Source organism: Carcharhinus amblyrhynchos, chromosome 25, assembly GCF_965287045.1.
Source record: "Carcharhinus amblyrhynchos chromosome 25, sCarAmb.v2.hapA, whole genome shotgun sequence".
NCBI classification, from domain to species: domain Eukaryota; kingdom Metazoa; phylum Chordata; class Chondrichthyes; order Carcharhiniformes; family Carcharhinidae; genus Carcharhinus; species Carcharhinus amblyrhynchos.
Genome location: NC_137348.1, coordinates 39815006 through 39841829, shown reverse-complemented (window position 1 = coordinate 39841829; position 26824 = coordinate 39815006). Strand labels below are relative to the sequence as shown.

Here is a 26824-nt window from a genome sequence, read left to right as displayed (position 1 = left end):
CGAATTGTCAGAGGATACAGCAGGATATAAATCGGCTGGAGACTTCAGCTGAAAGATGGCAAATGGAATTTAACCCGGGCAAGTATGAGATGATGCAAATTTGAAATGTCTCCTGCAGAAGAAACGTATACAGTAAATGGCAGAGACTTAGAAATATTACTATGCAGAGGGATCTAGATGTGCAGATCCACAGTTCCCTGAAGGTGGCCACTTAGATGGACAAGGTGATTAGGAAGGCATATGGCATGCTGGCCTTCATCGATCAAGGCGTTGAGTACAGGAATTGGAAAATCATGTTGCAGCTGTGTAAGACTTTAGTTAGGCCACATTTGGAGTATTGTGTACAATTCTGGTCGCCACACTACCAAAAAGACATCGATGCATTGGAAAGGGTGGAGAAGAGATTTACCAGGTTGTTGCTAGTTTGGAGGATATAGACTATGAAGAAAGGTTGAACAAACTTGGATTGTTTTCATTGGAGCGTCAGAGGATGAGGGGGAACCTGATAGAGGTTTACAAGATTATGAAAGGCTTGGATAGAATGGACAGTCAGAGTCATTTTCCCAGGATCGAAGGGTCAATTACTCAGCGGCATAGGTTGAGAATGAGAAGGGGAAAGTTTAAAAGAAATGTAAGGGGCAAGTTTTTCACACAGAAGATGGTGGATGCCTGGAATGCATTGCTGGAGGAAGTGGCAGAAAAAGAATCTATAACACTGTTCAAGAGGCATCTGCATAGATAAATGAATTCGCAGGGAATAAAGGGGTATGGACCATATAGAGGCAGAAAATATTAGAGAGACATCTTTGTCAGCACAGACTTTGTGGGCCAAAAGGCCTGTTCCTGTGCTGTTCCTTGTTCAATAAGAATTTCAAAAGAGGTTTCAGGATCCTTTGTCCTATCAGACTGGCAGTATCCATTGGCCAGGCCAAGCTCAACAAATGTAGATGGCCTTTGTATAGTTTCCCCAGGAAGTTAGTCTTCTCCTGCTGACTGGGTCATTAGTGTATCTTCAGAGGTAACGGCTTCCCGATGAAGTGGTGGGGGCAGATGCGATAACAACGTTCATCTGGATGAAATGCTCCACAGAAAAAGGATCTGGACCACCTCCAGCCGAGAAAATATTAGAATGGAGAGGCATCTGTGACAAGGGTCTCTTCCTGTGCTCTGCTGCTTCAACCCTTCGTCAAAGCAGCTGGGGCAACTAGCACGGCCGTCTTTGTTGGGAAACGGGATTAGGGAGAGAAGGCTGTTGGACTTTGGATGAAGTACGCAGAAGAAGGATCGCCCCCATCCGCGGCTCCAACCCACACACTGACAGTTCAACGGCACCGTCACGTGGCTGCCGTTCAAACGCGCCACCCCGGGGGCGGGGAAACGCAGAGGGCGTGGCGTGGCGGCGATTGGCCCAGTGGCGACGTCAATCAACCAGTGGGCGGGAACTGTCGAAACCGGAAGTCAGGTCGGCTGCCCGCGCAGCGAGCGCTGTCTGTGCGTGTGTGTGTATGAAGGTGATTGAGTCCGGAGCTGGTCAGTCGGTGACGGAGGGGTGAGTGGAGGGGGGGAAGGGGAAGGGGAAGGGGAGGGCGCTGCCACGCGCAGCGGCCGTTGGCGATGGGGCCTGGGGCGCGCGCAACGGCCATTGGCCGTTAGTGTGTGTGGGACACGCGGGGGTCCCTTTCAGTGCCGTTGACGCGGTGGGGGGAGGGGAGTAGGGTTGCCAACCCTCCAGGACTGTCCTGGAGTCGGCAGGAGGATTACAGAGTTTATCGCCAAGGCATGCCCGACAGTAACTTCAGAAATAATCGGAGCCGTTAAATCTAGTTTCTTAATTTTTCTTTAAAGAGAAGGAACTGGGTTATTTTGAATGTAGGAGACGCACAGGATTGAAAAAAACACCTCCAGGAATATGCCCCCTCAGAGTTGGTAACCAGTGTTTTGGGGGAGCAGTAGGTGGGTTTGCTCACCATAACTAGCTCTCCCTTCCTCCACTTTTCCTGTCGTGGGATTAATATACTTTGAAGTAACTGAGTGGGTTTAATTTACTTTAGAGGACTGCTTTAATCTGTTTTCAAAGTTGTCTGGCGTTTATCCCAGGATTGTGAGACCATTCCCTATTCATATTCTAATATGACTATTGCTCATGTCTTTATTGTAGTAAAATGAGGTAAACACAAGCAGAAGTCTCACAACACTGGGTTAAAGTCCAACAGGTTTATTTGATAAACGCCACAAGCTTTTGGAACGCTGTTCCTTCGTTAGGTGAGTGTACTTGACGTTTACTACCAAATAAACCTGTTGAACTTTAACCTGCTGTTGTGAGACTTGTTACTGTGTTTACCCCAGTCCAACGCCGGTATCTCCACATCATGACCCAGGGCTCTCCACGGGAGAGTAATCTGTTCCAGACAAAAGTCGACGCTGAGCTCAATAAGAGAGACATTGGGACAGCTGAGGCTTGGGTCACAGAGTTTGGGTTTACGGATGAAGGATGAGATCACTGAGAATTTCAGTGGCTGAGTGCAGGAAGGACAGTGGAAAACGGGGGGGGATAAATTGATGGCAGCGTGGAAGAGGAGTCGGTGAAAAAGGTAAGGTACAAATGGATGGTAATGAAGAGATTAAAAAGTACAGAAGCTGGAAATTGCTTTGAGGACAGGCAGTGCCTGCACTAACTTGAGAGTGAGTGGGGAGCTGAAAGGGAAGTTCTCAGGCGATGTTAAGAATACCAGCTCAAAAAAAGGATAGAGTGGAGGAAGAGGACCAACTCAGTCTTGATGGGTTGGAGGGAGAGAAAGTGAGATGATATGCATTATAGACAAAGGAGAGTTGGAAAAGATGTTCTCTGAAAAGGGATTTGATTTATTATTGTTACATGTATTAATGTACAGTGAACAGTATTATTTCTTGCGTGCTATGCAGAAAAACCATACCATACATAGGGAAGGAAAGGAGAGAGAGTACGGAATGTGTTACAGTCATAACTAGGGCGTAGAGAAAGATCAACTTAAAAGATAAGTCCGTTGAAAAATCTGACGGCAGCAGGGACGAAGTGTTTGTGAGTTGACTGATACGTATCCTCAGACTTTTCAAATATGTTGCTTGGTGTGGATTGTCTTTGGTCTGGTTTGCTGGGATAGTGTGTATCTGTTAGCTTTTTGAAGATATTGGTTAGCATCTATGTTGTAGATTGGCATGTGTGCATGGTGTTGAGTTCATGTTGCCCTGCCTGTCCCTCATGGCAGGTACCCCAGCACCTAACCCAGGTGACCATATTGAACTTTAAAGTAAGACAGTGTGGGTAGGGTATTTGTATGCTTCCTTGATCCCAACGCGACCCAGTAGATGGCACTGGATAGTGAATGTGAGAAGAAATATGGTTGATTTCTCTGCATGCACCATCTCCTTACTGAATAAACCTGCTGCACCACGGAGAGCAATTTTATTTTTTAAACAATCACTTATGTTGACATGAATTTGAGGATTACATAAGGGAACTAGGAATTACTTCGTTAGAAAGGTGAGTTCAATGGTAAAACATTTTTTGGAGTTGCGTGCATATGAGGCTCTGAATGAATGAAGGATTATTTCATTCTTTCCTCTGCCTGCACATCCTTGAGTCAGTATTTTCCTTTCAAGTTTTGGTGAATGTTGCTTGGAAATTGACTCTCTTGTGCTGTAGCAGGACTATCACTACCTTTTAATGTGTTTAGAGTGAGATTTTGATTCGTAGTCAAAACGCATGGAGTAAATGACAACTAGCGTTGTTTATTTTTACTTGCAAAAGTTAGCAAATACACATGAAAATGATTATCGCTTCAAGTGAACGAGCTACTAGTATGGAGAAAAAGGATTGTAATTGTCTCTGATTTTTGGTGCGTTGTTTATGGAGAACATAGTAACTGATCTAGAGAATGTTTTGCCATTCATTTAAATCATAGCTGTTATACATTTCCATTCCATTTACCTGTCTGGATTCTGTAATCCTTTTGCCCACCTAACATTTACCAATCTCAATTTTGACATTTTTAATTGACCTTGCCTCATCCTTTTCAGGGAGTACAAGTTCCAGATTTCCTTGCCTGCAGAAGCACTTTCTGTCATCCCCATGATGGCTTAGCTCTAATTTTATTATTATACTCCCCTGTTTTGTACTTCCCTGCCAGAGCGAATAGTTTCTCTCGAAGTTTTATCTTTATTTATTCATGGGCATTGCTGACAAGGCCATAATTTACTGCTCATCCTGAATTGCCCTTGAGAAGGTGGCAGTGATCTGCTCTTTTGAGTCACTCCAGTCACTGAGAGTATGCCCCAGGTTATTATGTAGTGAGTTTCTAGGATTTGACTTGGTGATGTTGAAGGAAAGGCGATATCATTCCAAATCCAGTTTGTGACTTGGAGGTGAATTTTCAGGTTTCTCATCTGCCTGTTATCCTTGCTCTTCTGTGTGGTAGAGATCGCTGGTTTGAAAGTTGATGAGTCACTTTAGCTAGGACTCCTGATCCCATATTAGGTATGGATGGCCCACCACAGTTATGGTGCACTGGTTTGAAAAGGTTGAGAATATTTAAGTTGGTGAATGGGTTACTGATCAAGCTAGTTGCTTTGTCTTGAATAATGTCAGTCTTGAATGTTTTTGACTGCACTCATCCAAGCAAGTGGAGGCTATTCTATCACACTTGTGACTTGTTTTGTAGATACTGGAATTTGTGGCTGGTGCTGTTAAGTTTATGGTCACTGGTGACCACACAGGACAGTGATTTGTGGGGCATTTAGTAATGAAGTGCCAAGGGGAGATGGTTAAAATCTCTCTCTTGGCCAAAATATGAAACTTGTATGGGATGAATGTTACTCATCCTTTATCAGCCCAAATCTGAATCATGTTCAGGTCTTGCTGCATGTGACAGGCTGCTTTAGTATTTGAGTAGTTGCAGTTGGGACTGAACTCTTTAATAACTCAGTGTCTCCATTCTGGCCTAATGATGGAGGGAAGATCATTGATGAAGCAGCTGAAAATGTTTGGGCTGAGAATACTGTCTAGAGGAATTCTTGCATTGATGCCCTCCTGATGGAAATGATTGGTTTCCATCAATTACAGCCATCTTTCTTTGTGCTAGGTATGACTCCAGCAAATGGAGACTCTTCCCGTTGATTCCAGTTTAGCTAGGATTCCGTGATCGCATATTAGGTCAAATGCTGCCCTAATGCCAAGGGCAGTCATTTTAATCTCACAATAAAAACAGAAAATGCTGGAAATATTCAAACGGTTTGGAAGCATTTTTGGCGTCAGAAGCAGAATTCAAGTCAGTGACCCTTTGTCAGTTTTTGTAGCTATACTGGAAAAGCCTGGCTAGGGGTGTGGCTAGTTCTGCATAGGAGATCCTCCCTATTACAACTGACATGTTGTCAGGGCCCCATAGCCTTTGCATATCTATACACTCCACTGTTTCTTAATATAACATGCAACCAATCTAATTAGCTAATGAGCAGCATCTGGTACAAGGTTGGCTGTTGACCATCAGGACTATCTAGATAGGCAATCTTGTTGAGTTGGACCTGGTTTAATGTATGAGTTTCAGATCCTTCGTTGGCTTCCTCAGTCAGTTGGTTTGATGGTGTTTTGTGTGTTAAGCCTTGCCTGCTTTGTTCTGCACCGATAGTAGTCATGATGTGGAGATGCCAGCGTTGGACTGGGGTAAACACAGTAAGAAGCCTGACAACACCAGGTTTAAGTTCAACCTATTTATTTATTACTATCAAATAAATCGGGTGGACTTAAACCTGGCGTTGTCAGATTTCTTACTGTGTTCTGCACCAAGCATGCAAATGACCCTTTCACTTTCAATGAAAACACGTATAATTTTTACATTGGCACATCTCCTCCAAAAACATGCTTTCATCCCTGGTGCTGTTCCACCCATATTGAGCTCTGCTGCACCCTCATTTGGGCAGTTCCTCACAGTGGCAGTTTCCTTTGACAAATGATTCACTTCCCTGGGCAGGCTTTGTAATTTGTTCATGCCTTGCTCTGTTCGTACAGTTGCCTGGACCATCTCTGCGGACTCTCCAAAGAGATTTTAGTCTCAGCCAGCAGCTTATTTTGTATTATGAGGTTGTTGGTATGCTGATCCCACAGACGGTCTCTCGGTGTCTTGGCCAGACCTAGGCTAAAATCATGGTTCTCTGCCAGGTGTCGCAGTCTGGCCATGAATCTGCAGACTGTCTTCCCACACAGCAGAATGAATTATACCTCAACATGATTGAAGGCTGGGGTTAAAATGATTTTTGACCAATCCAGCTATCTGATCAAAAGACTTTGTATCTGGAGCTTCAAGTGATGCTAGGCTCCTCACCAGACTCAATTTCTGGGTCACAGACTGTGAGTGGTATCACCATTTGTTTTTCCTCTTGTGATTTTGTTAGCTACAAAGATATAATGTAGCCTTTCGATATATTGCCCTTAGTTCTCCATATCTGGATCAAATGGCTCTATCTTTCCTATTATAGGCATCTTAAGTGTGTCTGTATCTTTCTTTTGGCTTCGACAATTACATTCCTCCCCCTGTAACTGTGTGCTGTGATCTCCTGATGACTGACATAGTTCAGTGTAACATCTGGAGGCGACCCAGTGTGGCCCCAACAAGAAGGATTTATTAAACTGTAATAACTATTTATACTCAGTGTCTGACACCATGTGCACAGGTCTACTCGCTTCTCCTCCCTGACTCCACGTGAGGTTCTCCCAGTTCCAGGACTTGCATCCTCACTCCCAATTGGCCCAGCTTAAGAACATAAGAACATAAGAAATAGGAGCAGGAGTAGGCCATCTAGCCCTTCGAGCCTGCCCCGCCATTCAATAAGATCATGGCTGACCTGTCGTGGCTCAGTTCCACCTTCCCGCCCTCTCCCCATAACCCTTAATCCCCTCTCTTATCAAAAACCCATCAACCTGCGTCTTAAAAATATTTAGCGAAGCAGCCTCCACCACTTCAACGGGCAGAGAATTCCAGAGATTCACCACCCTTTGAGTGAAGAAGTTCCTCCTTAACTCCGTTCTAAACCGCCCCCCCTTTATCTTGAGACTGTGCCCCCTAGTCCTACTGTCTTTTTTGAGCGGGAAGAGTCTCTCCACCTCTATCCTATCCATCCCATTCATCATCTTATACGTCTCAATGAGATCTCCCCTCATTCTTCTAAACTCCAACGAGTACAAGCCTAGTTTATTCAGCCTCTCCTCATAGCTCAACCCCCTCAACTCTGGTATCAGCCTAGTAAACCTCCTCTGCATTGTACCTCTACTCTATGGGATCTGGCCACAAAGTATCATCTCTTAAACAGGCCACGTTACCACTCTATTGGTTTCTTTTCACACTTCTATTACTCAGATCGTATTTTTGTAAGAACAACTACGTAAAGAGTTATGCAGTTTAAATGTTGAGCTGGTTAAATGGAGAAAAGTATGATAGTTTATGGATAGTGATCAAGTAATTAAGAAATATTGCTTCAATTTAATGTTTTAACATGTAATTTCCTATTTTCAGTGCTCAGTTAATTGTTATAATGGTTTGTCCAAGAGTCAAAATTTTAGAAAATGAATGAAATTCCATGGGTGTACCTTGGGAGCTTAATATTGTTACTTACAACTTGCCAGTCCATGTTGCTTTTATTTTCCACACGTATACAAGTCCTCATCTGGAGTACTGCATCCAATAGTGGGTGCCATATTGGAGGAAGGATGTGAAGGCGTTGGAGAGAGCACAGAGGAAATTCAGAAAAATGATTCCGGGGTAAAGAAATGTAACTGAGGATAGATTGGAGAAGTTTGGGTCTGTTTTCCTTGGCAAAAGGAAGGCTGAAAGGGGACTTGGTAGACGTAAATCTAGAGACCACTCCTAGCCATATACCCAAATCATCACTAGACACACGGCAAAAACAGTACCAGAATAAAATCCCATGTGCACTGCTAGACACTTGAACCACTGAGAAATTGCCCTTGACTCCTACTCTGTGTGCTCAATTCTAACCAGTTGTTAATTCATTTTACTATCCTTTGTGGCAATTATGAGAAATTAAGATCCAGTACTCTGCACGTTGAATAGTCTTAGCAGAATCTCTGGAGGCTTGTAATCTATTGATCCATTTCTAAGTTTCTTTCTGTTTAAATTTTATTGACTGTATATTTGTGCATAGCTTTTCAAACTGTATAAAAGACTTTACATGTAATGAAAAAACTTTTATGTAGGACTGTTTCACATTCAGGCAGCTGAAGGTAAATTGAAATGCAATGGAGTAGGAAACTATTTTATTATTTTTAATTTGCTATTTGTCTGCCCACACAGCTGATCCAATAGAATCATGCAGCACAGGGCCAGGCTGTTTGGTCCATCTCACCAGAACTGTTTTGTAAAAAATCTGTCCACTTATTTGCATCCTCTGCTTATTTCTTATAGCCCTTCTACATTTTTTCTTTGATAATTAGTATATTGTAAGAGGTTCATTACATATTGTAGAAATGTCAAGTATCCTGATCCCTCTCCTGTAGACTTAAGTACCTGTTTGGCTTAAAATATCAAGCAGTAGTCTTCAGTTTTTTTTATTGAAAAAACCCAAGGAGTTTTCAACTGTCTTTGTGGGCTGTTTTCAGTGCCTGCTGTAAAGCTGTTGTAGTTATTGATTGTCATTGTGGTGCATGCTGGCCTACAGCTAATGTGATCATTTCTGTCTTTTGGTTAGTGTCTCCATGGGTGAAAATCAATGTATGGGACCTTCATGTCATTCTTGCACATCCTCTGGCCGTTTGGCTCCTGCTAAATCCTTGGGAATGTGTCCATCTTTCATTTTTATGAACATGCCTGAATTAGTAGCATTACCTCTGCTCAGAGTGCTAACATACTTGGGAGATCTGCCCGCCCACGAGAGAACTTTTCACTTCCAAGTGATGCCAAGAATGTGTTACAAATAACAAAGTTGAAAATTGTTGAGCTTCCTCTCTTGCACAACCGTGCAACAAGGTGCTGAGAACACAGTGCTCGTAAACCAGCATCAAAGTCAACTTGATATTTTTCCATAGGTAGTTTGGACTTGCAAAACATATATACTTGATATTCTTTCACATGAACATTCTATTTAAATACTCTAACATTAACGTTTCTCATTCCTTTGGAGAGACATTTGACCTATAAATGATTGTGTTTTTTCTATATTAACAACATGAACGAACAAAGTGTTTTGTTTCCGTAACTTCAGTGTTTATCATCTCTGTGCAATATGTTTGAGCAAATAAACTGTACTCCAATTGTGGGTTGGAAGTGAGGACACTAAATACAATAGGGTAGAGTTTCTGCTTTGGATGTGAATTATGCTCAAAATTGCACTACCATAGTATTCAGAAATGATTTGAGTTTTTTTGTTCAAGTCTCTGTTCAATTCTTTTATAAATTGCCAAATGTAAACTCTTTCATGAACCTGAGCAATCGGGCAGTTTTTAAACTTTGTTTTACATTTAATCATATTTTGTGAATATATTTAAGTGATAATCTGGTTCAAATTTACTATAATCTTGTAGAGCTGAAAATGCATTTCTCAGGAAAACATTTTTAAACAGTATGCCTATTTTAGTAACTTGCAGTCAAAAAATAACCACACTTCAAAAAGTATTTCATTGGCTGTCAAATGCTTTGGGATGTCCTGAAGTCATGTAAGATGTTACGATCCCAAATGATACTGCTATATGTATAGGTCCCAGAACGAAAACTTGGCCCAATCAACTGCAACTTTCTTTTATTTAGGGATGTGGATGAACTGAGTCACAGGATTGCCAATTAACTTGGAATCAAAGAATAAAATGTGTATTGAATATGAAAAGATTGACTATGATACAATACTTCTTCACCCCACCATATCTTCTTGGATGTATGCAGATTTTTACAGATAACTCAAGTTACAAAATGTATCTGATGTTATAATGTTCTTGGTAAGCACACGGGCCACGTAAACCACCAGGCCACTGTGGTCAAACACACCACACTGTGAAACCCAATGACATGCCAATGAATAGAATTTCTATGGATTTCTCATCATGTCCCACCCAGATGCTTGTTACAACATGAGCCAGCTGGTCTCACTGAAACTCTGACTTCCACTTGTACTTCCAAACTCCACTCTTAAAGAAACATGCCTTGGAATCTTCTCCCAAACAATACTTTCTCAGGTGCCTTCACCAAGTTTTCATTTCCAAGATTTCAATCTCTTCTTTCAATATTCCTCTGCTCTAGATTGTATACAAGCTTGAATGCAAGTGACAATCAGATACCCAGCTACACCCCCAACCAGAACAACACTTCTTCACTGACTATATTAAAGTGCCACTGACCTTTGGATTACTTTAGGTGTCTGACTACTCGCTACTGACTTAACCAGGTCTGCACTTCTCAGCTCTGTCTTTAACTGGAAGCTTCTCTCTACTTTTTTTTAAAAAAGCTTTAGTGAACATGGTTATATTTCAGATCTTTGTCCCCTTAACTTTAGTATACCTGAGATTTCCCTTTACGTTCCCTGATTTTTCGAACTATCTGATCTTTCGTTTCTGAGACTTGCTTTCTGCCATTTACTCCATTGCCATGCCTCTGGCGATTCCTGAGAGTTGCTTTCTTCTCGGGTACTAGGTTCCAACTGAACTACGTGTGCTTATATTTTTCAGTGCAAGTTCCTGGCTGCTAAGTAGCAGCCTAGTTTTCCTTTAGACAGTTTGTGTTTACGTCATAAATCTTTGATTACAATGCTCTTTGAAATGAAACCAAAACCCACTGATATGTGGGTATCTTTGTTTAACATGAAGATAACTCAAGGTTTAACCCTTTCTTGCACAGAAACACAAAATTAAGCTTACTTAAAGCTATACCTTGTTTTTAATACCCACAAAGTAAAAATATAAATTTTGCTTCCTGACAAAGGCACAAGGGAAATGCAAGTCTTTTCTTTTAAGTAGCTGAATTAAAAAGTAAGGAACTGTTTAATAATTTTGATGGTGTATAATGTTCTATTAGTAAACTAAATGTTAATATTTAGCTTTTAAAAGATGATAGTGTCTCTCAATTTTAAGAGCCTTCTCAAAATACCAAAAATGGATGCAATCAATAGAAACTCCCATGCTGATTAATTTAATCTGGGAACTAGGACAGTTTTGTGGAAGTCCAACTTCCAGTACAATGGTTTTTAAACTGTTCAAAAGAACATGACAACTTTATTTGCACTGGGTGTAATTTAAGTTTGAAACTTGAATCTTTTCTGCTGATTTCAGGCTAATTATGTTGAAAAAAGAACAGTGCAACTTAGTGGCTACTTTGGTCTAAAGTCTTTTGACAGCCCCCATGCACATTCAGTGCAAAGCTCCAGGAATCAAGTGTCAAAACTGGTGCTGTAGCTTGTTTTATGATTGGGGGAAAAATACCTTGTTGAGGCAGAATGGTGGGAGCTTTACTTTACTCTTCTCATAGCGCTGTTTGTCTGACCTGAACTCTTAATGCTGAAATAGGAAGATTTTTTATCAGTGCTAAATTTCAGCACAACAAATCTCAAAAAAGATGAAATAGTATATATAATTTGAATTTGCCAATTTAAGATTCAATTTTTATGGTTAATTCAGTTGAGAAAATCCATGCTTATAAATTAATCTTGTCAAGAGTCCCTCAGTTTTTGTTCCTTGTTGCTGTTTGATAGATAACATAGATCTTTGTGGGGGAGTGGAGGGAACCATGCATGAAGTTTTAAACCTGCTGATGTTAGCATTCAGAACAGCTATTTGCAAACATTCAAATCCATGAATTTTAGATTGGACTTCATGTTGCCTGACCAGTGAAGCTTAGATTAATGAATATAAATTAGATTTGGGGAGAAAGGAATAGAAATTTATTTTGATTGGGTTGGGTGAAGAGGGATGGAGAAGGGGCCTCATGTGGAACACAGACCAGTTGAATGGAATAGTTTGTTTCTGTGCTTTACTTTGATAATATATTAAAATTAGTTGTTTATAAAGTATGTATTTTAATTATTCAGATTATTTGAAATAGCATTTGAAATAACTGCCTTTTGTATCACTTGCCATTCACATTTGGGAAGGCTTTGTGCTAAATCATTAGAATGGCTTTTTATATTAATGAATTTTACCTGTCTAGCTTGGAAGTTAAATGTCAACTTTCTTCCTTTAGTTGCTACAATCCTTCCGAATGATCTCACTGGGTCTTGGGACTGAATGATTGAGTGACATGGAGGCTCGATGCATGGTTCGAACCCTGCAGGTGGTGGATACAGAGTATAGTGCAGATGCTGTAGAGTGGTGCCCCGTAGACACATGGCATCATGTACTGACGTGTGGTACTTACCAACTAAAGGATCCCAAAGAGAAGGTACAGTGCCATTTATTGTTGGGTAACACTGTTGGTGCAGAGTAGGTTCCTCTTTAGTTTTCACTAGGAGTGTGAACTAATTTTAGGATGAGGGTGAAACTAGTTTCTAATGAACCAAAGCAGGAGTTACACTAATTAGTATCGATTAGGAAGTTTTTGATTTTAATTCCAACCAGCGCTAGTCACAGCAGGATAGCAGTAAAAAAACCACAGTTGACCTGATGATTCCTAAACTGGGCAGAATAATAAAACGATTTGATTTCAGCTATGCTGATCGCCGTCCACTGACCTGCTGCATTATATGTCTATAGAGATGATCGTCGAAAGCAGGATTAGACTTAGCTGTGATTCCTTTCGCAGTGAAAATACTTCTCTCAAAAACAAGATTTTACATCGTAGAGCTGTCTTGAATTAATTATTGTTTAACAGCCTTGTTTTTGACTCTTCAGGGTTTTTGACTGTAATTTTGACTTTTTAGGGTGCCGGAGATTCTGATAGCAACGAGCCTCATTTGAGACAGGGCCGTCTTTATCTCTACTGTTTCAATCAGGATCAGCTTTATTCTCCATTAACAGAAGTACAGCGGATTGAAATGCCTGCAATATTAGATCTCAAATGGTAAGCATTAGAAATGGTGTGTCAGTGTTACGTGAAGCATGGTCCAAAGTTCTGGGTTAAATGATAACATTTCAATCTCAGTAACTCCTTTTGGAGGAGGGTGTGTGGGTGACAGATTACAACAGAATTGGATGCTCAGCAGTGAGACAGGGCATCATGGCCAAACAGCTCTTATTGTCCAAGCCCTGGAGAATGGGGATTTGGATCAGATACAAATTGGTTTGCAGCACATTAAAAGAAATGTCCAGAATGCTTTCCTGAGAGGTTGAGCCAAATGAGCAGAGTAAGCTGGATTTTATTAGCATGTGGTAGGGAAGTTCATCAAAGGAGAAAGGAAGGATTTGCATCTGGTGGTCATGGAAAGCTCTATATAAATGTACCAATTTGCATTGCAACCAATGAAGTATTTTTTGAAGTGTAGTCACTGTTGTGATATAGGAAATGCAGCCACCGGTGTACATTCAGCAAAGTCTCTTAATTCAGTGTGATAAATGACCAGATAACCTGTTTTGTAATGTTGGTTGAAGAATTAAATATTGGCCAGGACACTGGGATAACTTCCTTGCTCTCCTTTTAAAGTGGTGCCATGAAAACTTTTCCATCCACTCAGTTTAGTTGGAAGGGAAGTATCTGGGAAGTTCACACCTAAGCAGGTGTTGGCTACTTGACTGACAGCTTAGCTGGACAAAATATAGCCACGCATGTATGGTGCAAGTAAGGGCATGAACAGCAGAGTTTTGAATGACCTTAAGTTCACCAGGGGCTGTGAACTTAAAATGTGAAATTAAAATTTTGGTCTTCGATTACTTTGGTTTGTCTTGATCCTGTAAATATTTCAGTCTAAGTAAGGTTGGAGATGTAGTCTGTTGGAACAGGGAAGGAAGGAGGATTCTCTCAGAAAAATTAATGTTGATCTGTGTCTTGGGTAAGCAAAGCATATATAGCATTGTGATGTACTTAGTTATTTCTATGTTATGAGTATAAACCAGGCTAATTTTCAATTTAAATGTTAACTTAAAATAAGTGAACTGTCAATCACTTTTATAATCTGTTTTCCCCTTATTAAACTGCTCACCTGCCTTTGAAAAATCAGCGAAATGGATATGGAAAAAATGTGAGGTTGTAGTATCCAGTTTACTTACCAAGTGGGATTCATTGTTGTGATCTCTGAACCGTGTTACTGACTAGATTTTGGACAGTAAAGATGAACTAGAATAACTATTTAGACTGGTATAACATAACATAATAAAATGTCTCACAGTGTTATAAAGCCACTTGAAATGCTGACCAGACAATAAGATATTTGGGCACAAAAGTAGAATATGTTGGAAAAATACAGCAAGTCTGGCAGCATCTGTGGAGAAAAAAACAGAGTTAACTCTTCAAGTCTGTATGGCTTCTTCAGAGTTGTTTGGACAGACGGCCAAAAACTTGGTTCATGAAATGGTTTTTGAGGAACATCGTAAAGAGGGAGCGATGGAGATGCAGAGAGTTCTAGAGAGGGAATTCCAATCTTGGGGCCCGGGTAGCTGAAGACACGATCGTCAGTAGTGGTGAAATAAAAATTGGGGGTTGTCAGAGTCGAGAATTGAGTGCAGATATCCCGGAGGGTTGTGGACTGGAGAGCCTTAGAGGGAGATGAAAGCAAAGCCATGGAGGGATTTGAAAACATATGAGAATTCTAAAGTTGGCACCCAGTCAAGCAATGCCTCAGTGTAGGCACAGGACAAACTGGATGTGGTGCATTAAGGACATGAATAGCAGAGTTTGAATGACCTTAAGTTCATAGGATTAAAATGCGGATAGCCAGCCGGGAATATATTTTAATAATTAAGTCCAGAGGTAACATGTGTGTGAATGAGGGTTTCAGCAGATAAGCTGAGAGAGGTAAAGTAAGATGATGTTACGAACGTGGAAATAGGCAGCATGAATATTAAGTCGTAAGTTCATCTGAGTCAAAGATGACACCAAGGCTGTGCCTGGTTGAGCCTTGAATAGTTGCCATGTCAAGGATGGAATTGGTAGCTAGGGAATGGAAGTAGGAGCATGAAACATGGCTCCAGCCTTCCCAGTCTGGTGGTAATTTTATTTATTATTGTCACATGTATTGGTATACAGTGAAAAGTATTGTTCTTGCACGCTACACAGACAAAGCATATGGTTCATAGGGAAGGAAAGGAAAGGTTGCAGAATGTAGTGTTATAGTCATAGCAAGGGTGTAGAGAGGAAGAAGTTTTAGAAGCATAGAACGAGAATAAAAAGATAGAATTACAAGGTATGCTGGGCACAGCTTAAAAGAAATAGTATTGCTCTGGCGCCATCTTGAAAAGTTAAGTATTGGCTTACAGGAGAGATTGTGTTGGTACATGACTCGGCAGAGATTGCAGACCTGACCTGGAATCTTTTATGATCTGCTGTACTGTGATGTGAACCTATCATTTGAGGATGCATTATTCTTAAATGTCTGGAATTTAGGTTAACCTTAACTTTGACTGGTTTATTCTCTGGTGAAATATTTGGAGTATAATCTAAACTAATTTGCAGGTGTCATGTACCAGTGGCAGGGCATCCAGTACTCGCCATCGCAAATGCTGAGGGAAATCTGGAGCTATGTAATCTGACACCTTGTGAGGTATGTGGATTCCGTTTTCTGTGGGATTATTAAGGAAAATGTTTGAGATGCTGATCACCTGTACATTATTTATATTCTGTCCCTGTAATGTTGTTATTTATATCACAATGCATTTAAAATAATACCTCAACTGAATTGAAGTTCTTATTTCTAATATCAGTGTAGAGATGTGGCTTGTATCTGCAGTGCTCCACACACTGTTCCAATTGTGGGAAAATAGAAGTGAAGTAATTATCAGTGATTTAGAATAGAGAAATGGCTAAATGTGCAATTTATAATGAAAATTCTGCCTGGAATATGGTCAAGGTCTTATGCAAAAGTATTCACTAATTGAATTTAAAACAATCAGTGAATTTTAATGTAACTAATGTGCTCTTTGTTGATACTCAATAATTCTATCCTGCATAGGTTTTTTTAAATACCGACTTGATCCTCTTCTGCTGATTTGTAGGTCACATCAATGTCGCTTTGGAGTTCTCATGATCTTTTCTTTCAGTAGAAAAACAGCTGTTCCTTGGAATCAATGTGCAGTGTTAGCATAGGCCCAGATTGCCTTGCTCTGTCCCTGGATTGGTCAACTGGAAGAGAACAGTAAGCCTTATTTCATGCTCCTTTCCTTTTGTGGAGTTTTGTTCTTATGATATTTAATATTGCAGTGCAGAAGCAGATTATTGAACTGATTGAGTCTGCACTCACCAAATTATCCAATTTCCTTTTGAAGATTTGCATTGACTCAGTTTCCATTAGCCCATCACTCAGTGCATTCCTAAATGTTTGATTTTTAAAAAAAGCTTTTCTTCACGTTGCCTCTTTCATCCCACCCATGAATCTCCTGGACCTAGTATGTGAACTAAACTCAGGTTCCTAATATTACATGGTGAAACCTGGCTGCTGGAAGGCACACAAGAATGGTCAGGGGTGACATGTAAGAATTTACAGAAACCATTGGGTAGGGTGAGTGGGGGGAAACAAATACATGATTCACTTATCAGCCTGTCTCATACTGTTGTGATGCCCATGTTTCATGATTAAGATAGTTCCTACCTTCCTGGATCCATATAACTGTCAGGAAGAGGTGAATAAAACTTGTGGCCGGTTAGAAAAGTCAAATCAGAAAATTTCCTCTAAAATCTACATCCTGATGCCTGTTACAACTACTACTACTAGAACTCTCCATTCACCTGACGAAGGGGCTAACCCGAAAACTAGTGAGTTTACTATCAAATAAATCGGTTGGACTGAAACCTGGTGTTGTCAGACTTTTTACTGTGTTACAACTACTCCAGGAGATGACATTGACCATGACTGAGATTACTTGGTGCCTATTGTATGATGTGATCTCTGTCTCAAGTAGTACCTTTAAAAGGTATACTCTGAATCAGCATTCATTGCAGACCAGCAACTTGTTCCATAGGGACGAGTTGCTGGGAAAATAAGTGCTACCTTTTTATCCAACCTAGTCCTACCCTTGTGTAATTTCCCCAACCTATCTAACTGGAAAAAATAGTTGGTGCAGATTCAATCTATTCTATTCATTACTTTATAGAAGTTGATCAAAATGCCATTCAGTCTTATTTCTCTAAAAATATGCAGATCCTGCTTTCTAAGCCTAACCAATAAGCTAAGGAACTGCATTCCATCACCATTCAGTATTGAATTTGATGAAGATTACTCGGGCAGCTCGTCGATCTTGACTCTATCGGATCATATTTGTTGATTGCAAACAGATAAAATTTTCCAAGTCCCAAAATTGACATCCATCACTTTAATTAACATGATAATCTCACCCAATAAAGAGTAGTTTTAGACAATAGGATTAAAATGAGCTGCTAGTTTTCTTTGGCTGGTACAGACATGATTGGCTGAATGGTTTCTTTCTGCTCCGTAACTGTTCTATGGTTCTAAAGTAGATTTTATGATCAGTTTCTCCACTCTACAGTTCCATCACCTTTTAAACATGTCAATTCACAGAGTCACTTTGTCAATATTTAGTAAAATATATTCTTATTGTCTTGTATGTATGTTTTCTGGTCTTAAAGCTGAATGTTCCTCTTATACATGCAAAACATAACAGCACTAATCTTGCAGTCTTTTCCCTTCTCTGCTGAAGGAAGCCACTGAAGATCGTTAGCAGTGACTCAAAGGGTTGCCTGAGCTTATTGTCGATGGATGGTTGTAGATCAGCATTAGACACGATCTCTCACTGGAAGGCGCATGACTTTGAGGCTTGGATTGCAGCTTTCAATTACTGGAATACAGACGTTGTTTATTCAGGTAGACTTATCACTGAGCAACTGAATGGCAGAATCCAAATGTGCACTTTATTTGTGTTTGAATTGTGGTTGTTTCTACAATATTAGCAGACTTGCCATGATTTGTCTTTTGATTTTCTCTTCCAATTCGCACGATGCTGTTACATGTGTGTATTCCACCCTCTAGTATTTTATCCAAGTGACCATTCCTTGTGTGTAAATCTGGATAATTCATGTCAGCAGACCACTGTCAGCAAACTTCCAACTGAACAGAGAGAAAAACATCAAGGGCAGGATTTTGCCCAGGGCTTTAGAATCCCACTGTCATGGTCAAATAGGACTCGGAAGCATGCACTGTGTGGGGAACAGTCACCTGGCTATGATTTCCCTGGTTATGAAACTCTGCTCATGTTATGTGCAGGTGTGTTCCAACTAAAACACTGGTTTCTTATGGTGCATTTTGTCTGGATATTAGTGAGAAATGTTTGTGGAAACAGTGAGAACTCAAACCCCACTTTCATTAAACAATCATACCAGTATTTGCTAAAATAGAAGAAAGATAATGAAACATTACAAACAACATTTGTATACAATCACCAAATTAACAGGAAACACTTAGTCCCTCAAAGATTGAAAATCCAAAAGTATCTGTTTCCCTTGCCCCGAGACCCACCTGAAATATTAATTTTCTATTTTACAAAAATAAAATGCTGCAGATGCTGGAAATCTGAAATCCAGCAGAAAATGCTGGAAACCCACCAGGTCAAAGTGAATGTTTCAATTCGATGACCTTTCATCAGTACTGGAGAAGTTAAGTATGTGATAGGTTTTAAGCAAGTACAGATACAAGGAAAAGATTGGGGAAGAGCATGAGAATACAAAAGGGAAGGTCTGTGATGAGTTGGGAGGCAGAAGAAATTAAATGACAAAAGGAATGATGTGACACAAAAGGAAATAATGGACAATCCAGGAAACAAAAGATGTTCAATACTCTTGTCACATGTAGCTAATTGGCCACAGATCAGGTGATTTGATGCCGTTTGGTTTTAGATCCACTTAAAGAACCATGGAATTACTTAAAAAAAAATTAAAGGAGGCTATTCAGCCTATCGAATCCATGCCAACTTCCTGCAAAATGTTCCAGTCTCACTTCTCCACTCGATCCTTGTGGTGCTACATATTTATTTCCTTCAAGTGCCCACTAAATTTCTTTTTAAAATCATATAGAATTTATCATAGAATCCCTGTAGTGCAGAAGGAGGCCATTTGGCCCATCGAGTCTGCATTGACCACAATTCCATCCAGGCGCTATTCCCGTAACCCACATTTACCCTGCTAATCCTCTGACACTAGGGTCAATTTATCATGGCCATCAACATAACCTGCACATCTTTGGACTGTGGGAGGAAACCAGAGCACCCGGAGGAAACCCACACAGACGTCGGGAGAATGTACAAATTCCATACAGACAGTGACCCGAGACCAGAATTGGATCAGGGATCCTGGCGCTGTGAGGCAGCAGTGCTAACCACTGAAAATGAATCTACATATTGGATCTGCACTTTGACTATCACCTTGCTTATACTTTTGCCTCCTCCCATTTCTGAAGTGTCCCCAGACACAAATAGACTTTTGGCTCTTGGCCAATCTCCTGTAATCTCTGCTTTTACGCCAGAAATGCCCTTTGCTTTCACATGCTTGGTTTAACAAATCTAATGAGATCAAGGCTGAAAACATTTGGATACAAAAACAAAATACTATGGATGCTGCAAATCTGAAATAGAAATGCTGGAAATACTCAGGGCAGGCAGCGTCTGTGCTTCGGTCAATGACCTTTCAATAGAACTGTTCCAATGACAAGCCAATACCCTGAAATGTTAACTGTTTTTCTCAAGATGCTGATTGAACTCATTTGGATGTTTTCTGCATTGCCCCAGCTTGCCAAAATTGCAAAATTCAAATAATTGGCAACCGTGCAGTGCTGTCTATCCCTCTCACACCTCAACTGTTTTGCAAAAACCTCCAACCACTGGATTATTCAGTTACTATCCCCGTATCACTAGATTTCTCTAGAAAATTTCAAGAGCAATTGGCTCACTGTCTGTCTGAAGGCCAGCCCTGCTTTGCATTGCTTCAGAGTGGTCCCACGGACCTAAATGCACATCACTTAGCGTTAGCCAGAATGAACAGAAGCAGAGAAGATAATAAATGGTGGGTCATTTTTCTTGCTCCAGTGGGCAAGTGGCCTTTCAGCTTCCAGGTCAATAGAAACCCACTAACGTAAATATTTTCGAATGAACATAGTCATGATCTAACTGATCTATGATGCCTGCCTGAGCAATGTGGTTGAATTTGCCTTGCTTTAATTAAAGACAGAGGGAAAATAATGGTCTAGTGAGTGACACCCACTGCAACTTTAATACAACTCAGTACTGTTCGACTTTATAAGTGAACATCAAAGAACAAAGAAAAGTACAGCACAGGAACAGGCCTGTCGGCCCTCCAACCTGTGCCCATCATGATGCCCTAACTAAACTAAGAAAAAACCCTTCTGCCCTTAGTTGGTCCATATCCATCTATTCCCTTCCTATTCATGTACCCAACCCTTAAATATTGCTAACATGTCTGCTTCCACGACCTTCGTTGGCAGCACATTCCAGGCACCCACCTTGCACATCTCCATTAAACTTCCTGTCCCCTTGCCTTGAACTTGTGTCCCCTTGTAATTGATACCTCCACCCTGGGAAAAAGCCCTCGACTATCCACCCTGTCTATGCCCCTCATAATTTTGTGGACCTTACCATGTCTCCCCTTAGCCTCCTCCTTCATGGGAATTAAATTGAGACTGCTGGTGAACCTTCTTAGTGCACTCTAGCAAGCTTCCACGTTCTTCTGGTAGTGTGGCAACCAAAACAGCACGCAATACTCCACATGTGGCCTAATGAAGATTTTATATAGCTGCAACGTGATTTCCCAACTCTTGTGGTCAGTTTGCTGCAGGTGCAATGTATTGGTTTCTTAACTTGCCCCATTACCACAATCTTTTGCTTGGCATCATTAGCCCTTCCACTTTCCACCCTATCAGAGTTTTTGTTTGTTCTTTCCCTCACCTTTTCCCTGCCCATGCTTTCTTAACACCTGTTGCAGCTCTAACTTATTCTAGGTTAGATGAAAGATCATCAACCAAAAACATTAATTCTTTCACTTTCTGTAGATGCTGTCTGACCCAAGTATTTTCTGTCTTTTGCTTTACATGTAAACCAGCAATCTAACCATCTGGTTTTCTAACATTTTCAGCTAGACCCATAGAATCCCTACAGAGAGAGGCCATTCGGCCCATCAAATCTGCGGTGACTCTGAAAGAGCATCTCACCCAGGCCCTCTACCCAATCCCCATAACGACACGCATTTATCATGGCCAAGCCACCTAACCCGCACACCTTTGGACTTTGGGAAGAAACCGGAGCACCCGGAAGAAACCCATGCAGACACTGGAGAACGTGCAAACGTATAGCATAGTCGTCTAAGGCCAGAATTGCAGGTCCCTGGCGCTGAGAGGCTAGAGTGCTAATTTCCGGTTTTTTCATTTGCTTTGTTCTCTAGTACAATTTTACAAAACTGTACTAATTTAAGTTGACACTTCCTTCACGCTTATTTTGTAACTTAACAGTTTTGAATTATGGTGAACTGTCATGTAGGATTCAGGAATCAGTACCTGATGGCTTCAATATAAGGCCATGTTTAGCTGTGCCTTGCCTTAATGATGCTTAAATGGAAGGCTTATAATTTCAACATTCAATGTGGTTGTACCCACAATCAAAATTTATTTGTGCTGTGTAGATTTTTAAATGTGTTTCCCTGCTAATTTTTCTTTCTTTGCTGAGGTACAGTAGCTGGATATTGGATTTTTTCATTTATGAATATTGGTAAGGTTTGCATTTATGAAAAGCATCACAGCTGAGTCAGCTCCTGGCATCTGCATTGATGCGTCAGCAGTTTAGTATTCCTCCCTAGCTGATTTCTCTGCTTCCTTAGGCAGAGGGGTCAGTTTTGGTACTCTGATCCATTCAGTTGTAATGATTTGAGATGTTTAATTTGTAAGCTGATTAGAAAATTGTGGCCTGTAGGATTACTGCCTGATTCTTCCTCCCACCTCCAGGAGGAGACGACAGCAAACTCAAAGGCTGGGACATACGGATGGGGACTGACAGACCAATCTTTATCAACAAAGGGTAAATATGTGTATTATTTGTTGGGATCACTGTTTTTAATAATGCATGGGCAATAAAACCATATTCTTTAAAGATTTGAATAAGGTTTTATATTTAAAATGTTTATACACTGATGAATCTTTGTGCTTCAATTAAGTGAGTTATAGCAAACCAGCAGAATGGAACACACTTTCAAAATATTAAGCACTCCCAAGGGTTAGAGTATAGTTTAAATTCAGAAGAAAGATCCTTTTATGCCAAGTATCAGTCTCTCAGGTTAAGTCTATCAACGTGCTCAGTACAGTTTGCTGTGTACAATTCCATGGACAAAAGTTATGCCAAAGGCCTTCATGGGAATTAAATTGAGACTGCTGCAAACATTTTTTGGATAAAACATTCGTGGGGAGAATTGTGTGGATCCCAGAGGTGTAAGGATGGTAGTTAAAGCCACTGTATCATCTAGTCAGAGACTTATTCTATAGCAGTGAATTGATATCTGCTTCTAGTTCTCATGTTTTTTGTCCTTAGACATTTTAACAAGAGCTAGTGTTCTTGTTATACACGTTTCTTCTTTTTGCGTATATTTATTTTGTGATGTTTTGTGCTGAATCAAAGTTCAGGCTAAGACTCTGTAGAATAATTTGCACAGAATCTTAGCAATGTATCAGACTATCCCAGAGGAACTTGATCCTGTCTTCAATCAACATCCACATGGATAACAATCCAAGAATGGAAACCTAACCTGATATTTCTCCCCAGTGGCATTGAGTCCAGTAATATCACTTCTGCCACTCTAGCTGAGATACCTGACTTATGAGCTGCTGGTCCTGATGCAATCTTTCCCAACTGATGTACTAATTGAGGATTGGAAAGGAAATAGAAAACCCCAAGACGAAGATTAATTTAAAAAAAATGTTTTTCAGGCATTCGATGGGAGTATGCAGCATCCAAAGCAACCCCCACAAGCAACACATCCTGGCTACTGGAAGGTAAAATTTCTGCTCGACTTAAAAGCATCGCTTACCAGTATTCATAAACAGTGGTCACTATTTGTGTTGTTCTGCTACATGAAGGTGAACTCAAATGTTGTCTCAGTTTGTCTTTGGGAAAACAGTAAGGACGATAGTTGACATTTTGCCCAAAGCAAAGCCTGTGAACACTGATCAGTAAAGGCACCTATCATGTATTTTTATATTAACTTTCATTGATCTCTGTATTTCCCCAATTCTGCTGACGGTGTACCTTTCCCAGCCCCTTTCCAGTAATAGGAGGTTGAGCAGAAAAACTGCATTCAAAAAGTACTTTTTCTGGAGAAAAATGAAATCCTGTACTCCAACCACAAATTTGTGATTGACTCAGCAATATTTTAAAGTTGGTTTTAGTTCCTGTGCCTGAAACATTTGGATTTGAGTAGCTATTAACATAAACTGATTTGTTTCTGTTTTGTCTGCAGCTATGATGAGCATGTTCTTATCTGGGATTCTCGACAGATGAAACAGCCTCTGACCGATACTCATGTCCAGGGAGGTGTCTGGAGAGTGAAGTGGCATCCAACTCAGGAGAACCTGCTGCTTGCAGCTTGCATGCACAATGGGTACCATATCCTGAACTGTGAGGAGACACTCAGTGACTCTTTGGCAGGTGGGAGCCATAAAGCTAAAGCGTATTTTAAATGCTGATGTCCAACCACTAAAATGAAAATAATGTTGTATAGCAGGCTTAGCAGCTACATAGTGAGTAAATTAACTGTCTGCAGCAGAATTAAACCATAGAGGCTAGAAATATCCCCGGCTTGATTGGTCTAGTGAATAACCTCATCTCAGCAGAGACAGCAATTAGACAAGTAAATTTGAATTTAGTGCCTCTGGGCTGGCTGGGGGAGAAGATCAACTATGGTTTGGCTCCTCATTGGTAGAAAGCCAGCGTGTTGATGTTAAATGAGGGAAGGATTAGTTCCAGCTAGGATGGTGACCATGGGATTGTACAAGAGCTATGTTTACATGGTCAGGGTACCAGAGAACTGCTGACCCTTGTAACCAGGAATTGTAATTGTAACCAGCATAAGTTAGAGAAGAGAAAGCGGGAGACAAACAACTGTAGCCTTGACATTTTTGAACTAATGCCACCAAGACAAAATAATTAACAATGATCTCATTGCTGTTTGTGAGATTGTGCTGTATGCAAAATGGTCTGCTTACACATATTTCATATGTTCAAAAAATCACTTTCCCCCCTCCTGTTCCCCATTTCAATTTCATTGAGGGAAACATGATGGGTATTTGTTCACACAAATAGGGGATAGCTGGGGTGCTGGATGTGGTTGAGGAATGTACCAAGTCGATTTAAAAACTCAAGCAAGGAAAGTTGGCTTCACCATCTTGTATGAATCCTGCTAACGTTCTGTGACTACACTCTGATTGCAGTGTTTTTTTCACTGTTTATTTGTTTGAGCACCAGGCCAAAACAATCAACCTCAATCCTATTCTTTTCCGTTATCCACACCAATGCACATTTAATTGGGGACCCTGGATGGGGAAGAAAACAGGAACTTTGGTTTGTGCTGAATTTCCTGATCTATTCATAGTATTACAAATGTTGAAATTAACAAACTGTGTTCAGTTGAGACTTCAGCCTGCAATGTTCCCAGCCTGTACAAATCAGCTGCTCATCGGATACATCTGTTAACCACTGGTGTGATGTCAAGAAGGTTTCAAGTCATGAACTTTCACACAATTTCACTAGATGCTGTTGTAAGCTAGTGATTGATGTGATCTTGTGACCAGTGAAGTGGGAATCAAGACGCGTCTAATATATCTGTTTAAGGTAGTGTGTAGTTGAACCAGATCGTAGAATTCCTGCAGGTCAGAAGGAGGCCATTCAGTCCATCAAGTCTGCACTGACCACAATCCCATCCAGGCCCTATCCCTGTAACGCAAATATATACTCTGCTAATCTCCCTGACATTAGGGTCAAGTTGTCACGGTCAATCCTCCTAACCCACACATCCTTGGATTGTGGGTGGAAACCCATGCAGACATAAAGAGAATGTGCAAACTCCACACAGACAATGGCCCAAACTGGGAATCAAACCTGGGTCCCTGGCGCTGTGAGGCAGCAATACCTGCCACCGTGACACCCCAAAATGGACAAGTCCCAGGTTTGGTGTCAGTATACTTGGCAGTAGACTCTCAGAACCATTCTCTTAAGCTTTAAACCTATGGCCCCATTAATTTTTTTCTAGCAATCCAGTGGAATTGCCGTTTACTGTAGCACATATTTGATTTTTGACTTTACCTTGATGCTTTTCCTTCCAGCTACAGATGACAAAGGAACCCCCATTCTTTATTCCTACATATTGCACAACTCACTAGCCTATGGGGCGGACTGGTCGAGATTGTCACTTGATGCTCAGCTCACCACTGAACATGGACCTGTATCATCTTTAATCCAGAACAAAAGGGAACATGACCAAGGAGCAAAGGAAGCGGAAGTCAAGTTCCAGCACCTGAAGCTTCAGTATGAATCTCCCACTGGCTTATTTGATATGGTTCTGGAAGATGAGCCAGATGATTCTGGAGATGGGTGTCTTGGCAGTTTGCAGGCCAGTGGTACATCTGAAAGTCTAAATGTGGACCCTGCAGTAGCAAAGGAGCACAGTCCTGAAGCTGATGTTCATTGGACTAAAAATAAAGCCAGTCTTTTGGCAACATGTTCTTTTTATGACCATATTTTGCATGTTTGGAGATGGGAAAGAAGTAATATTGTATCTTCTAGTTAATTTTTTAAAAGTTACAACTCAAAGTATTGAATAAATTCAATTGCATAATTGATGTCTGTGGGGATGAGGAGCAGTGACTGACAGTTTGTCTTGTTTGTTTCATCTATTCTATAGGAATATTAAAGGATGGAGCACTATGTTGTGTTACAAAGATGGAGTAATAGTGATATGGGGTGGCTGGTTTCTACTGGCATTTTTTTAATCTTATTAAGCTGCAGAAGTGTACTGCCAGAAGTGAGCAGATAAATACACCATTAATTGGTCCTTGTTATATAAGAAACATGATACTTAAAAATCCAGAAATATATTATGAATTGTAATACATATTGCATTACAGTCCAAAAATGTCTCAATATCCTTCCTGGTGCCACTAGGCATACTGACAGGAAGGTTAAACACAAAATTGGAGAGAGAATGAATTTCTGAAAGACACCCAGGTCTGTCATCACCTAAGATTTCTCCTTGTTTTTAGAAAAAAAAGTGTTTGGTGTCAGACCTGTCATAGTATCTCAGGCAATAATGCATATGCTGGTGCTTTCTAAACGTGTCTCAGACCACATCTCATGGCTGGTAAATTATCCCAGTTCACACTTCTTGTGGTGAGATGAAAACCTATGCAATTGAACCTCTTTGTAAGAAACCTTTCCCTTGGTCCTATGGGCCACTGTGTTCACAATGTCTCAGACCTCAGTGTTCTTATTAAAAGCTGCTTTGGGATTTCCTGAATATCAGGTATGGCTAAGTTTATTTTACTGAAGTATTTAGTCAAAACTATTTTTGTCTCAATCTTTCTATAATTGATGTATAAATTGGTTTGTAAATATGTACAAAATTAAAGGAGCTCCAGAATGTAATTAAAATGAAACCTTTGGTTATTAGATCATGTCTGGGCTTTTACTTTTCATTCTAAGCTTAATTTTTCTTTTCTT

General features: G+C 40.5%; 1 protein-coding gene across 4 annotated transcripts; it reads left to right on the top strand.

The window, feature by feature from the left end:
* Nucleotides 1–1439: 1439 nt before the first annotated feature.
* Nucleotides 1440–26754, top strand: dph7 (diphthamide biosynthesis 7). Of its 4 annotated transcripts, none has more exons than XM_080212149.1 (11): nucleotides 1440–1462; nucleotides 11300–11413; nucleotides 12207–12404; nucleotides 12883–13022; nucleotides 15567–15654; nucleotides 16154–16245; nucleotides 17765–17928; nucleotides 22066–22138; nucleotides 23041–23106; nucleotides 23571–23758; nucleotides 25432–26754. In XM_080212149.1, the coding sequence occupies exons 3-11, from the start codon at nucleotides 12264–12266 to the stop codon at nucleotides 25893–25895; spliced, it is 1416 nt and encodes a 471-aa protein (XP_080068275.1). In that variant the 5' UTR covers nucleotides 1440–1462; nucleotides 11300–11413; nucleotides 12207–12263; the 3' UTR covers nucleotides 25896–26754. The 4 variants fall into 4 exon arrangements, with proteins under 4 accessions (XP_080068275.1, XP_080068274.1, XP_080068276.1 ...); XM_080212150.1 differs by lacking the exon at nucleotides 1440–1462 and adding an exon at nucleotides 1487–1549 and having other exon boundaries at nucleotides 25438–26754; XM_080212147.1 differs by lacking the exon at nucleotides 1440–1462 and adding an exon at nucleotides 1487–1549.
* The last annotated feature ends 70 nt before the right edge of the window (nucleotides 26755–26824 follow it).

Bases quoted from the DNA above. Each gene is read 5' to 3' on its own strand.
- dph7 (XM_080212149.1), top strand. From the start codon at position 12,264: ATGGAGGCTCGATGCATGGTTCGAACCCTGCAGGTGGTGGATACAGAG. The intron at 16,246-17,764 runs GTAAGCCTTATT...TCTCTGCTGAAG, and splicing joins TGGTCAACTGGAAGAGAACA to GAAGCCACTGAAGATCGTTA. The intron at 23,759-25,431 runs GTGGGAGCCATA...TTTTCCTTCCAG, and splicing joins ACTCAGTGACTCTTTGGCAG to CTACAGATGACAAAGGAACC.